Source organism: Platichthys flesus, chromosome 10, assembly GCF_949316205.1.
Source record: "Platichthys flesus chromosome 10, fPlaFle2.1, whole genome shotgun sequence".
NCBI lineage: Eukaryota > Metazoa > Chordata > Actinopteri > Pleuronectiformes > Pleuronectidae > Platichthys > Platichthys flesus.
This window is the reverse complement of record NC_084954.1, coordinates 18,994,599-19,009,775: the sequence shown is the minus strand read 5'-3', so window position 1 is coordinate 19,009,775 and position 15,177 is coordinate 18,994,599. Positions and strand designations below refer to the sequence as shown.

Genomic DNA, 15,177 nt, shown 5'->3' with positions numbered 1-15,177 from the left:
GTGCAGATAAAAAAAACAACCTCAGTGCAGTTTCCCATGAGCCTCTACAGAGCATTTTTTAACACTTGACTCTATCTAATTAGCGTATTTACTGAGGAAGTCTGAATGCAAATATAAATACATAACTGCAAAACCAGGAAAAAGAAGGTAGGTTCGTGGTACAATGTTGTGTAAGCATCATTATATCAATGTAGGGATCTCCTTTGAATGATGCTGCCAGTTTTAAGATTTAATTTAGTCCATAATAAGCAGCTACTGGTGGAGCATTTCTCTTGGTCATCCTTTACTTGATTATTCCTTTTTATGCTCAGCAGACTTGTGGTAAACAAGTTGGGTAACTTTTCCATCAGACAAAGCATGAAATTAACTCACTCACTCACAAGATCATCCCTCTTCCATCATGCAGTGTTATTGACAAAGATGAAGATGATTTGCTGTATTAAATATATCCGTATGGTCTCATACATGCACCTAACTGGAATCTTTCCCACTAAAACAGCATCTGCTTGGTGTGAGCGTTTGTACCCCTCTGCCCACCACACATCTGTCTGAGAGGAAACAAATGTTTTGTGCACACTTCCTTGGAAACACAAACTTGAAATGTGTAAGCAAAGGGTGCTGTGCTTCTGCATGTTGTGAAGGAGGAAATTGAATCAGTTATTATAATCCAATTTCAGCAGCTTTCCAGGTTGACAGAGAAGGATATTATTTCAGTCCGGGGCAGTCTACGCATTTCATTCATTCACTCCGCAACATGGTGTAATGAAGTTAAAAAATCACTGAGTGTAGCCAAGCCACTTCCAGTTCGACATGTTTAAACTGCTTTGGCAACCCGGGCGCTCTGCAGACATGTGAGACACATTTAGTCTGCACACATTATATACAGAGACTGTGACAGGAAACTCACAAACACCCCAAAATACAAAGGCTCCCAGGAGTTATCACATAATATCTTAGTTTGTACTTGTTTACACCACTTTATGTAAGCTCGAATGATACATTAGAAAAACTAGGTGAACCAGAGCACCACGTCACACACAATTATAGTCAAATTTGACTCAAAAAAGGTCAACGCTGGCTGTGGTGCAACGTTCAGTTTATAAATATCAAAACAATATAAACCAATGCAACAGTTTTTATCTTTGGAGGTGCAATCAAAGCATATATGCACACAAAACTGGGTAAATCCTTTTTTTTAGACTTGTTTAACTCAGATTTGATCAAAATAAAATGTGTCTACATTAAGAAAAATGTAAATCGTGAGCAGAATTAAGGCTTCTGACGATTGCCTGTGTCATGACAGATTTCCTCAAAATACAGCTGTTAACAATGCACCACATGAAGTTGGAAATTATAATAATTATGAGCACGCTTTCTCTCTCACACTGACCAGGGCAGATTTGGCTCAGGAGGGGGAGCGGGTCGTCCACTGGGGTCATCATTTTGATCCCTGTCTACCCCAGTCCATGTGTAAAAGAGATAGTGCTGTACTTGGATGAACTGCATGAATATATTTATGAATGGGTGCAAAAATATACTGTAAAGCACTTTGAGGGGTCATCAAGCTGAGAAATGCTTTTAAGTTTAAAAATATCAGTTTGTAAATATATGACTAATATAAACCCATGCAACAGGTGGAAACAGAGAATAAAATTAAATAATTTATGGACTCGCTTTACGTCAGTTAACACTTTCTAAAAATAGTATATTTCCCCAAATGAACCACATCCACACAAAAGTGTAACCAAACAAACCTCACGATCATTTCTGACAGATATGACATGTGTCAGCTTACCCATGGTGCAGTTGGTGGTGAAGTGGGGCTCGATAGTGGCCGTGTCATCCTGCGGGATCCGCTGATCGTAGCTTGCTGAGAGCCGGAAGGGAGATCCCCCATGTGTGTCCAGGGTGAGGTGGACCACTGCCCAGCTGCCAAAGAGAGAAAGCAGGAGCAGGATCAATGCAAGGATCAGACACCACGGCTGACAGGTGAAACCACATTTGTGGCGCGGGTCGGGGGTTAGGGTGGCGCAGGCCTGCTCTGACTGAGCTCCTAAAGTTTCAGAGGGGGGACTGTCCTGAGCTTCAGCAGAAGCCGTCATCTCGGCTTCCTCGTTGTCTTCCATTTTGGGAGGATCGATTTCCTCTTTAGCCTGGTGATGCATAGCCCACCCTTTGAGCCCACCCCAGATTGTCAGGTGCGAAGTGGTGCCTCAATAGAGCGTGCGGAGAAGAGCCTCTACGTCTAGACTTTAAAGGCAGCAGGTGTGTTGAGGGTCGAGAGACAACCACACACTCAGGTCAAGTTGTTGTGTTGTGGCAAGCTGCGGTCCTGCGGTGAATGCCGTCCTCCCTCGGCCAGCCGCTGGCTTTGTGCAGTTCAACGGTCCCTAATTTTATTAAGCAAACTGTACTGATTTCTCTTTGGCTCCGAGCTCATCAACAATCGCTCTCTCTCCCCCTCCCTCCCTCCCTCCCTCCCTCTCTCTACCCTCCCCCTGTCTCTTGTCCATCCCTTCACTTTTACATACAAGTCATGACACACATGAAAATACGGTGAATACTTGCCTCCATGACCACAAAGTAAATTTGCCGAGCCTTACACACCAACTCACGCTCGCAACAAATGGCAACAAAGCTGCGGCTAACCATACACACACTAACACACAATATAATGAATGTTGGAATGCATCATTAAAAATTGCAAAAAAATTTGAACTGTTATTTTAGAAGAGCTGTATTTTGGTCGCTGATATCCACACTATGTGGACTGTTGCAGTACTGTTTAGAGTAAGTGTCCAGTTTGCAGCAATTTCACACCAACACCTCTGTGAAACTAATGTTGATGGTTGATCATTACAACGTTTCCACTCGGGCTCCTCAATCCCAGATTGCCATGTACTGTACAGTACATTAAACAGGCGCCTTCTATTTCCCATATGTACTTAAATAACTATAAATGTTTTTCATTGTAAATAAATAATTTCGGATATGACCAAGTTTTCTTCAGCAAATTTCGGATTAGGTTAATGTCTTTTTAGATGTACTTGTTATTGATGTAATCTGAAATAAACCAACAAAGGGACAAAAAAGTTCACACTTAATCATAAAAATCATAAACACATAGAAAAATACACTGCACTATATCGACTGGGTACAAAAAACAATAAAATAACAGAATTTGTTTATATTTCAGATGATGTTTTTCAGGATAGGGCAGAGAAGTACATGGAGGTAAAAATGGTTTTGTTTTTTTGTGTTTAAGTAAACAACTGTGCTATAACAAATTTATAATACAATAATAAATTAAATTGTCCTACTTTTGACTTATCTATGACAAAAAGATAAGACTTACTCTTTCAGTAATCATAAAAGAGAAACTGTTTTAAAGTGTCAAGGCTGTAGTAGAACGATCCATCCATCAGCTCTATTTATCGTTTGAGGGTCACCGGGGGGGCTGGTGCCAATCCCAGCTGACATTGGGTGGGAGGCCTGACACGTCACCTGTCTATCACAGGGCTACTGTTGTAGGTGCAGTAGAGAATTGGGTTTTAGAGGTATAGAAAAGCTCACATGCAGTATCAGGATATAAGCGAGAACAACCTTGTTCAGGGTTAAGACAAAATCAACTAGTCCTTCTTTTAATTTGATGAACAGAAATGTTTTTACTAATTAAACTATCATGAAGGGTCCATAGTAAAGAGCCAGCTGCAACAATTGAGTGAGATGAATGAGAGATTCCACTATTTAAAATGTTTCATATTTTACCCTGCTTTTGACCCAATGTCAGCACGACCCCCAAAAGGATAAGCAGTATAGATGATGGATGGATTCTGTAAGTCTGGATTTACGTCTTCGTGGACCTGGATGCTACCGGTCTAAAATCTGTGGAGAGATGTTTTGCCAGCTGCTCTTTGCTGGAAAGGTTTTTTTGGCCCTACCTTCTGCTTGAAAATGATCCAAACATGCCAACTCGACACAGGTCATATTTTTAAACCTTTCTTTATGCAGTGTTTTTGCGATCGTGGTCATTGTTCTCTTCTCCTACCAAGCTTTTTGATTCACGTCTTCACTCAGTATTTGGTTATGCAAACCTGTTTTTACACTCATGCAGCCCTGTCATATCAGGACACTCACTGTTGTCGTCCTGGTCAGGTCCACAACTAACATGCTGTGCCTCATCTGATCCAAACAAATTAACTTTGGGTTAATCTGACAAAAGAATGTGCTGCCAATAATCATCGGGCTTGTTTTCCTGGTCAAGCTTCATCTTGCAGTTTTGTAAATTTTGTGGCTCTTCCTGTTCATCCTGCAACTGTGATTTGCTTTGAATTGTTTTTATAGGATGTAAAAAAAACAAGAACAGTTCCACTTCAGAACAATACAAGTTTTGAAGATTTTACATTTGAGCTAAATTGCACAGTATTGGTTTATATTGTATTTGTATTCAACACTAAAGAGAGTTGCCTTCTCTAATAAGATAAGATTTAAAATTAAGATCAGCAAGGTTCTAAGCAGCCACAGCCCACTGATGGCGTCGTTATGAACACAGATCCCAGCAGGTCCCTGACTTTCGATTATGCCAAGTGCGCTGGGAAATAGGAAACAGTCTGTGTTTATTTTAGGGTTTATTTCGTGTTTGTTTGGAGAGAATTGCGCTCGTAAGGGTACAGCAAACATAAATGCACAAATGTACACACAAGCCCACTACACAAACAGGCTCTGAGTTTTTCTGATTTCCCCAATGCCTATGCTCTGACTCCAAAGGCTTCACATTGCTACCTTTGCAAGCTTCCCCTCTTATGTTTTAGCTTTTTTAGATGCTTTATTGCCTTTCCTCTTTCGCTGCTTTCACCCCTCTCCAGTCCCTTTTCACCAAACACTCCTCGCTCCATCTCTGTCCCTGTCCCTCCAATCAGATTTTGCTCAGGGTAGAAGGGGAAGTGTTGACCAGATTGGAAGTGATGTTACAGCACCACAGCACCTCGCTACAGAACAGCTTTGCAGTGTGGGACATGCTCCCTGCCATATCCTATAATAGAAAGGAAATGAAGTCCAAGATAAGGGCTCCAACTATCTCCTTGATAACCTTGAAATGATTTGCCAACTGTAATATACATATGGTGAGGCAGTGGAGCCACCAGCTGGGCTCAGGGCCAAATTTAGAGACGTCCTCTCTGTTTGAGTGACCACTCAGCATGACGATGATGGGATTGCAATTTTCTTGCAATCTTCTTTTGCATAATATAAATGCAAACGTCCACAGCAAACAAGTGTGCTCTTAAATCTAGATGGCCATGGATGAAACTGAAATTCATATTTAAATAAAACAAACAGCAAAACCGGTAAAAAGGGTAAAAAAAATAAGGAGCTTGTGCTTAGAATTGAAAATCCTCAATGTACTTATAATAAATGGACAGAGCTGTAGTGCAATTTAAAGTGATAAACCTGAGCTCCATCTACTCGCGGTGTAAAATTGTCCATAAGTCTCCTGGACTAGTGAATTATTTGTATATCTTATCAGGCTACGTCTGTGCCTGCGCTCGCAGCACTGATTAACTGAGCAGTGGATCAGAGCGGAGCTGCCAGTGCACATCACTCAAACATTTAAACCTAATTAGTAGAATACCATGCAAGGCACAGTCCTAACTATAGATAAATAAAATGAAAATGAACGATGACGTCTCCACATGTAGGAATTAGATATACATGACTAATCTGAATGCGGATGCTGATAATTCTCATTATGGTCCTTAGTGTCCAAATGGTCTGTTGGTTATATACAGAACAACAACACCTGACCTTTGTTCAGATTTCAGTTTAGTGGAAGCTTCCCCAAAGATGACAATGTGTTGTTTACCACAGAACAGCTCATGCCAACTAATCCTCGTTGTCAATTGAGAATACTCTTTTCATAATGCTATTCATTTATGCTCCCTTAGTGCCCTGCTCCAGCTAATGTAGCTCTTTTAATTGTCATTTACTGTATGTGCAGCGTACGTGTGTGTTAGTGAGGATGTAGGATGCTTATGTCATAACCACATTAAGGTTTGTTTGTCTTGTGGCTTCTGGTTTGCATTAGCTGTGAGTCTCATTCATCAAACAATACAAAAACATGAACACGGACAAACAATACACAGAGTAATGGGTTGCACAGTGGTAATATTTCCCCGAAGCTGTGACTCTCTGCTCGGGTCACAGAGACAGGTTTAAACCATAGACTATATCAAAAGATGGACGACACGTCTCCAATTCGAACTATATGGAAATGAAGCAAGAGTGTGTAAGATCATGGGGATAGAGCTTCAGTTGCAAGGTCCCTTCGATGTACACGCTCGACCAATCACATAATCCGTCTCAGATGTCAATCATTACAGTTTACCACAATATTATTGCATCAAATAACTATTTAATTCCAAATTTACAGGAAGATTGAACACTTGAATAAACATCAGTGTGATAAGAACTATTTTAAATTACATAAACAATCTTTCAGAAATATCTATTTGACATGTTTTTTCTCCCGGTTTATGACATAAAGAACAGCCAGGCATCAGGAGGCAGCTATGGCGTCCATCCCTATATCGAGTCCAGTCTTATGCTTCAGTTTTGTTTGGAGGACAGAAGACAAAAAAACATTAATCATAAAAGACCAGCATTGGTGGCCTTCCCAAAGTTGTGTGGCTATGTGAACAATTGAACACGAAATGGAAAGAGGATACTGAGGGCATCCCATAAGTATTTCTCTTGTGTATTCATTGGCCCTGCTTCAGCGATTTTCATCACATGTTGTTTGGGTTGGATTCTTTTTCGTCACTGTCCTGATTCAATTTACTGACTGCAAATTGAATCAGAAAGCTAATTAGAAAACTAATATGAAGAAAATGAAAAGACAGAGAGGATATGAGTTGAATTCAGCCAGGGGGTGTTGCAGGACAGAAAGCACATTGTGGAATGAAGGCAGTCCTGCAGGCACACAAAGCCTTGTTGGACAGTAGTTGCAGAGTTGTTGGTCATGTTTTGCTGAAATTTCTCTGTTTGTGTTAACAACGCTGACATAATGCCGGTTATATTCGTCTCAGTGTAATTTGATTAAGTTTCATTTGACTTATGAAAGCCTGGTTTCTCAGGAAACTAAAGATGATGAAATTTTTACAGATCGCATGAGCTGGAATACAAAATGCATCCTGATACAACTTAGAGTGGAACTCTGGTATTCTTCTTTTTTATAAAGTTAGTGCCTGCCTTGAAAAAGGTGTGTGGAGGCTTTTACACATCCGATAGGGAGTATAGTGAATGTATTTCCTTTCTTGATAAGAAGACATGACTTTATACCCGTCACATCTCTCTTACTTTCATCTGCAAATTTATGTTAACAAATGCCACCAAAACATATAAAATAAATTCTAAATGTGTCCTTGTCTCATCCAAATAGCCATCTGTAAAAAAAACGGATATGACAAAACAGATTACTGATAATGTTGGTATCAAAAAAAAAACATTGTATACATTTTACAAGGCCATATATCTCACATCCTGCCGAAAGTCCATACACCCTGTTGAATGTAAGAGCAGTAAAACCAAAGGAAGGGGAGGACGGAAATGGAAACCGCTTTACATGGTAATGGGATTTTTACCCTCAAAGAGACATTGCCATAGGTATCAATCATGTTGGCTGTTTCAAATTGAAGTGATTTTTCCGTGGAGGAGAGATGAAATTGAATGAAAACGAGGCTGCGTGTGACTTGGTATGTATAAAGGCAGCAGAGGTTAAGGAGTTAGGAGGTGGTTGGGGTGCTGTTGTGATTGCTGTTAGATCAGGATCTCCACCTAATCCGCACCGATTCTGACGGAAAGAAAAATGCCATACCGACAGGCATAAGCCAACATGTCAATAGAAGTGCAGATTAGATCGAACAGGCTGACATGGCCAAGCTGAATGAATGTCACTTCTCCAAACTGAACATGACACATCTGAAGGCTATGTGTTGAGAGAAAAAGCTGATTTACCGTCATGCAGCTGGAATCCGAGGATAGATGAGGTAAACTGGATACAAGCTGGATGTATTTTAGGGTTTTGGAGGAATCCCCTATTTGCTAATCTAAAGGCTATCGATTAGAAAACTGTTTTGCTAAAAAGTTTAAACCTTTAAAGCTTAAAGGTTTTTTTTCATACTACTTTGAATTTCATGTTCCAAATATATGTTATTGTGAAAAGCACTACATAAACCATATACTCTACTCTTCTATTTTAGTACCATATACTATACTAAAATTACAAAGATTCGTCACAATCCTCATGGCAGTAAACATACAACTGTGAAAGGTAGAGTTAGTTGACTTTTTCATGTTGTTTTTACAGCCGAAAACTAAAAAATTCACTCACAGTGAGCAGAGGCTATTGTATATTCAGTTGAGTCACACCTGAATGCAACTATCTTACAATTCTGGGCTAAGCAAATTATTCTGAGACTGAGAAATAAACAATTTGCCAAGAGCAAATTACAGAGGATGAAAGCAAACCCAACCAAATAAACAACCCCAGATGAAGCGAGAATAGTTGCATTTCCTGAAGAAAGTATGTGTGATTGCTGCATCTGTGGCTGTTGCCTTATTTTGTGATATTTTCAGCAAATCGTCCCACAGTCCTATAATTTCACTCTTGCATTATTGATGTGCACCAATTCCGCTCATATCACCCTGAACAGCTGTAATAGGAGCAAACTTATTCTGAAAAAAACAGGAAATAGTTTTGTAAATAGACCCATAGTGGCACTATCATAAAGGTCTTGGTCCCTTAAAAGTTTATATGTATCAAAGAGTTAAATTCAAGTGCGGGAAGAATTGGTTTGACCAAATAAACATGACGTCGCAAATCAAACATGCGGGCAATGGTAAGTCTCATAGAAACATAGAAGTATTGAAACACGTTTGTTGAAGATGGAAAGAAAGATAAATCTAGGAAACATTTTTATGGCAAAAAGGTTTTGGGATATATATTTTCAGGATCAGACCCCAATTTCATATAGGGGAGAGCGGGGTAATGTGAGACAGTTTTTACATTTGTTCCCCTCTAGGCGAGCAAAAATTATATATCAGTAAAATTTACACATTTCCCATTAATTCAGGATGCTTTCTAGCAATGGAAATGATCGGAGTGTCTTCAGGACAAAGGGCAGTGAAAATATAATTATTTTTTAAAAAGTGGTCTTGTGTCTCACTTTACCCCTAAGCTGGGGTAAAGTGAGACAGACCAGATAAATCAAGGGGGTAAAGTGGTCCACTTACTTTTTCCACTTTAAAACTACCATAACAACACATGTAGTAATAGTTCAAATCCTAACAGCTAGATGGACAACCACACATTCTAAAAAACTAATATCGGACTAGTAACAGAATCATGGGGATTGGTCAATTAAGCACGATTATGATTATTATGATTCATGTGATCTCTTGCACACCCTAGCTTACCTGCACATTGTTTCTCTGTCCAATTGGCAGGGACAGGGATATTGTTTTTCTTTGCGTATTCAAATGCCAGTTCACGGCACTTAACTGGAGCAAGGCCATGGAACTGGTCAGCTAGTTGTTTCAATTGATTGGCAAGCTCCTCCTCCATCTCATCTGTGAATATTCTCTTTACCTCAACTACTGCACCCCAGGCTACTGATTTTACTTTCCCTTTCTCTTTTTTCTTTACAAATCTTTTGAGGGTTGTCTTATCAATATTTCTATCCCTTCCAGCTTTTCTTAAGGACTTCTTTCCTTGCATGACGTCAGCGGCTGCACTCTCCTTCTCTGTGAGGGGTGTTTGGCCCCAGGTTGTCTTCCTGGTTTAGTTTCTTGACATGATGGCATTTCTACAATGTTTATGATATTAAAAATAAAACATATGTCATGTAATATAAAACTGAAATATGTTTATACAGAAGTAGCATGAGCTTGGGCTGAAAAGCTGAAGAGCAGAATATCTGTCCAAGCAACAATATATCTTTTGTGATGCAGTGGCCTGGAGCCTAAGACAAGTTTTCATAAGGGACAATGAAGTATACATTACCTAACCTTACCTATCTGAGAACAAGTGGACAGGTTGAGCACAAGTAGAGCAAATCTTAACAAAGAGAGGGGATATTTGCAGGTGAGCGCAGGGTTTTGGGTGCATTACAACATCTGAAATGAAATCAACAATTCCTGATCTAAAATTTTTTTCTAAAGACCACACGTTTGAATAAAAAACTAGACAAACATTAAAATTAAGAAAGAATTCAGCAGTTCATCCCACCAGTATGATAGAAAACCCTCAGTAACCAGGGCAGGCAAGCCATCTGGATGAGTGGGAGTCTTAATGTAGTTTGAGCTCTGGTGTGGGTGGGCCACACAAAACATTATACAATAAATAAACAAATGTCGCACTCTGTTTTGATTCTTTTTAATTAGGCTGACCAGCCGGTGCCATCTAAGTGTGTTTGTGCGGTGTCAATATAATTTCATCACATCTTATCCCACTAATTTAACTTAGGCCCACTTGTGATGAAAGCTTAGTTTACATAATGCATTGTTTTGCATGTGTCTCTACTGGGATAGAGGGATCTGCTGCTTTTCGTGACTGGCCAGTCTGCCTCTTCTTTTTTTTTCCTTTTCAGGCAGCTGCTGTTAAAACCACTAACAGACAAGATGAAGTTATTTATCCCATAACCTCTGCTCTCTTGTACAGGATGAGTGTGGTGTCTCTCTGTGGGGAATGCTCTCTCAGCAGTATCCTCAAAAGCCTCTGTATCATTATCAAGCCAATCCGCCTCCCCACAAAAAGGGATTGATGTGGCGTCACTCTTCCTTCCAGATAAGTCCACCTCTCTGTCAGCACATAAAGGTGGATACAGCTGGTGAGACACCTGGCTCATAATATCAGAGAACAGGGGTTACAGGATAACTGACTTTGACTTCTTTAAAATAGTCGTTTCATAGTTTCTCTATGGAGCTATACTGATCCTCTATTGCTAGATACGCTTATCTGAGTGACTGGTTGAGTCTACACTCATGACGGTGCACCAGGGAGAGGACACTGCCATTGCCATACAATATTTTGAAACCCAGCTCACTGCAGTATTGGTTTCTTCTTAAGTCACATCCTGAAACTGGAATAAGTGGTCTTTTTTTGGGGCTCATATTTACCCAGCCCAGCTGGAGGCTCTAGTTCTTTTTAGGCCATATTAGTCATGAACACAACTCAGTGGGAGAGATTAACTGATGTGCTAAATCAGTTTGTAGCTTAATCCATGACACTAAACAACTGTGAATGTCTCGTCAAGTCTTCCTGTCAATACCAATGAGAGAGGCGGTGGTCTAGTGGCAGAAACTTGGACTATGGGAAGAGAAGGTCTCTGGTTCGTCTCTGGTTCAACTCCACGGAGAGACAACAAAAGACAAACCTGGATTGATCTGTCCAAAAATCCAAGCGTCTCACTACCCTAACTAGTGCCCCTGAGCAAGGATCTTTACTCCCCCAACATCTGCTCCCTGAGCGCCGTACATGGTCGCTCACTGCTCTGTTTGTCCTGCACACAGATGGGTTAAATGCAGAGGTTGAATTTGCCTGCCATAGCATGGGTGTGTTGTGCATGTCTTTGCATGTGTGTGGTATGAATAAACATATCTTAATCTTAATCCATGACTTTATTTACAGAGGCTTGACATGAGAGATCCTCAGAGGCAAACAGGTCTTCATGGGCCCCTGGTCATAAACCCAGTCAATGTTAGTAGATAAGAGATGGGCAAAACAAAAATTGGCAAATACACAATTGCAAACAATGTTTATGTCATTTTAGGTAGTTCACATCACACCGCTACCAGTACAAGTCCCCGGGATTTGGTACCGGTACGCAACGGTACTATTTAAACATACTTTATTCTCTCACTACAACAAAAACAAAATGTCTGACCTTCACCAGGAGGAGGTGTGATCACTCTCAGTTTCTGCCATAGCGTTACTTAAACAATCTCACAGAATGTTACTGATTTCATAAGCATGCTAGTCTGGCCACCTGTGGCTCAGAAAATAGGGAGAGAATTGGGAGGCAAATTTCGAGCCACCGCCGCCTACCGACAAAATTCTAGTACAGTGGATATTGCTTATAGTAATCACTTTTGTCACAGGGTAGACACACACATCACAGGCCGTGATGTGTGTGTGTTTGCGTGCTACCAGATAGCTCCACACACCGGTGACAGGGCTCCGCCCTCCCGCCCCCGCTCACTCGCTTAGAAACACAGTGAGATCAGAGCTTGTTCACGTGACGCAGCCAGTCACTGACTCACCGGCTGCTTCTTAACTATGGAAACAGTGAAAACACAGAGTTTCCCTGGCCTTAGCTGCTCAGAGATCAGCGCCGCAGCTTCTTGCTCAGAGCAGAAGCTGCAGGTGGTTTCTACCGAGCTTCAGTATCTGTGTCCACCTCCAGCCAGATCTGCTCTTATTTTTTGTTTTCACATTTAGCCAACTAAAATATATATTCTTAAGCTATAAGGCTGCACTTTTTGTTTTTATTTATTTCATACATTTCCAAGAAATATGGGGAAGACTAAAATAGCCTACATAGTTCTTTGTTTAATTTATTTCAAAGTAGGCCTACACTTGCCTGTTTATTTTCTTCTCCTCTTCATAAGCACAGTTTTCTATATTGTCGTTCTATAATTTCATAAATGCAACAAACTATAGCTTTGTATAGTATAACTTGATATAAAACTTTATGAGCTTTGTTATCAAATATGTTTTGCGGCTCAAGACAAATTGTATTTTGGGGGAAGAGGGGAATAAAATGGCTCTTTTGATAGTAAAGGTTGCCGACCCCTGCTATAGACCTATGCTAGGAGGGCTATCTAATGGACAACCTAAGTACTGCAGGCTAGACAATTATGCAGTAGAGACACAAAACAGGCGGTCTCTGGGCCTGAGAAGGGAAGAAAAGGAGTTAAATGTGGCTATTAAATGTGACTAAAACTAGACTAAGATGTAATTAGTTTTCGTCGACTAAAACTAGACTAAAACCAAGAAGGATAAAAATGACTAAATGTGACTAAAACTAATATGCATTTTCGTCGAAAGACTAAGACTAAGACTAAAGCTGTCAAAATTTGACGTCTTTCACATATACATACAATCACACGGTGGTACTGACGTAATTTGGTGAGTACCTTTAAAAGTACCATGTTTGCTACACAACCATACTCCCTGAGCTCGCTGCTTCTGTGCGGTTGTGAAACTTCTGCTCTCGGGTTCCGACTCTGCTTTTGAATTTTTGAGTTTTTTTGTGCAAGAAGTTTGTCAAAGTCCACATACAATAGAATACCAAGTATTGTGTTGACAATTCAGAGTCCCGTACAGGCAGTTACTTTAACCAAGTTTATGCACTCCCCTCTTTTCATGGCTGTACTATTACACTGGCTTCCCATCATTGTGCTTGAATAAAAATGTACGACACCATCATGGAGCAGGAGTCTAGAGCAAAGCAGACACAAGCAGGGAGTATTTGAGCTATTCGAGAGCAGGGTTTTGAGTGCAATCATTACACAATCTGGATGGGAAAATCACAAAATAAAACCTGCAAGACCTTGCTTTTGAATAAAGAACAATATGTAGATTAAATACAGCTGAGGGTTTACTTTTTTTCAGGTGGTTGTATTTTAAGGACACAGCCCATTTGGAGCTAGTTCGAATTAGATCAGTACATGTACAAGATGGCAACAATGGGATCTGAGATTATTTACCAATAACACAGAAATCAAGAACTTAAAATGACTTATGACTCCAGCATAACAAGGGCTTATTCAAAATTCCAACACAGTATCCTCCACAGTTCTCAAACCGGGAAAACATGAGTCTGCCAGAACTATTGTGGTTGTTTTGGACAATACAGCAGTTAACAGTAACAAACCACATGGATGAAGGTGAAACACACGCAACAAAACATATTTTACTTAGTTAAAAACAGCGGCCACGCTGAGTTTACCTCCGCTGATTATATTCATACTGTGTAATGCTTTTCTGCTGATGGAAATATTAGTGCAAATTTGAGTTGGCAGATGTCAGGGCTGCGAGCATCAAAGAAACGTGGAAACACATTAACCATGCCTGTGTAGAGGAATGAAAACTACCATCTCCACTTCTCTTCACACAAATAGGGAAAATATCAAATTGGTACTTTCCAAACTGGCTTGGAAACTACAGTAAGACTGATATTAATGTTATTGTTAATCACCCCGCTCTGTCCATGACTGATCCTCAACTCATTTGTGTTTTCTACTTGTCAATGTCAAATTCAACTGCATATCCAATTTAGTCAGACTTCTGCTGTACCCTACAAGGCAAATAAAGTGTGGAGGACCTCTATAAATGACTAATTTCAGTGATGAAATCTTTGCTTCTCAGACAAACTGCTATTCTATAACAAAGATGAAAGACATGGGGGGAGACATCACATGGCTCCTTGGCCTTTTTAATTATGACCCAAATTCAATTACTTTGCTACCTCATACTTTACAGAGCCAAGGGAAATTGCTCCAATCGAGTGACAGCACTTGTGATTAAAACATGTTCACTGTGTAACATCAAAATTCTGCAGTAAAAGGAAATGGATGATGGCTCAAGACAACAGGAAATAGTTGCCCTCTTCTAACTGACTAATTTATCATGTGTCACAAGACCACATCACATGTTACATGTCTGATTTACATGTACAAAAAATGACTGGCACTTTTGCTGCAACAAGAATGATCTACAGACTGCTGGATACCGGCACTGCAGACAATTTAATCACAGAAAGTTGTTGGCCTAAAATTGCTAATATATATTCTAAGTAACATGTTTGCACTACTTAAAATAAACAAACACAAGTTTGAGTGATTCTACTGGCAAATTGATGAGTTTTTTGAAAAATATGTAATGGGTAAGGAAAGTCAGGAAAGTAGTCCCTTCAGAAGGGTTTGAATCCATTTTTATTCTTGATGTGGACCAGCCTTGGGGGCACAACAGACCACTAATCATTATAAGAGGAGATGAATTCTAGGATGCTGGCAGCCCTCAGGGCCTGCACTGTTGATATGTCAGTGCTGTAATCTAGAACAGTTGCAGCACAACAACTGCAAACAAAGGCCTGTATGACATAAGGCCAAGGAATGAGA

General features: G+C 40.1%; 1 protein-coding gene across 1 annotated transcript in view; it reads right to left on the bottom strand.

Moving 5' to 3' along the window:
- The window catches only part of alk (ALK receptor tyrosine kinase), a 330,599-nt gene that overhangs the window by 76,012 nt on the left and 239,410 nt on the right, over positions 1-15,177 (bottom strand). The window contains exon 5 of the mRNA XM_062398186.1: positions 1,796-1,929. Within this exon, the coding sequence (XP_062254170.1) occupies positions 1,796-1,929 (134 nt within the window). The remainder of the gene's footprint in view (positions 1-1,795; positions 1,930-15,177) is intronic.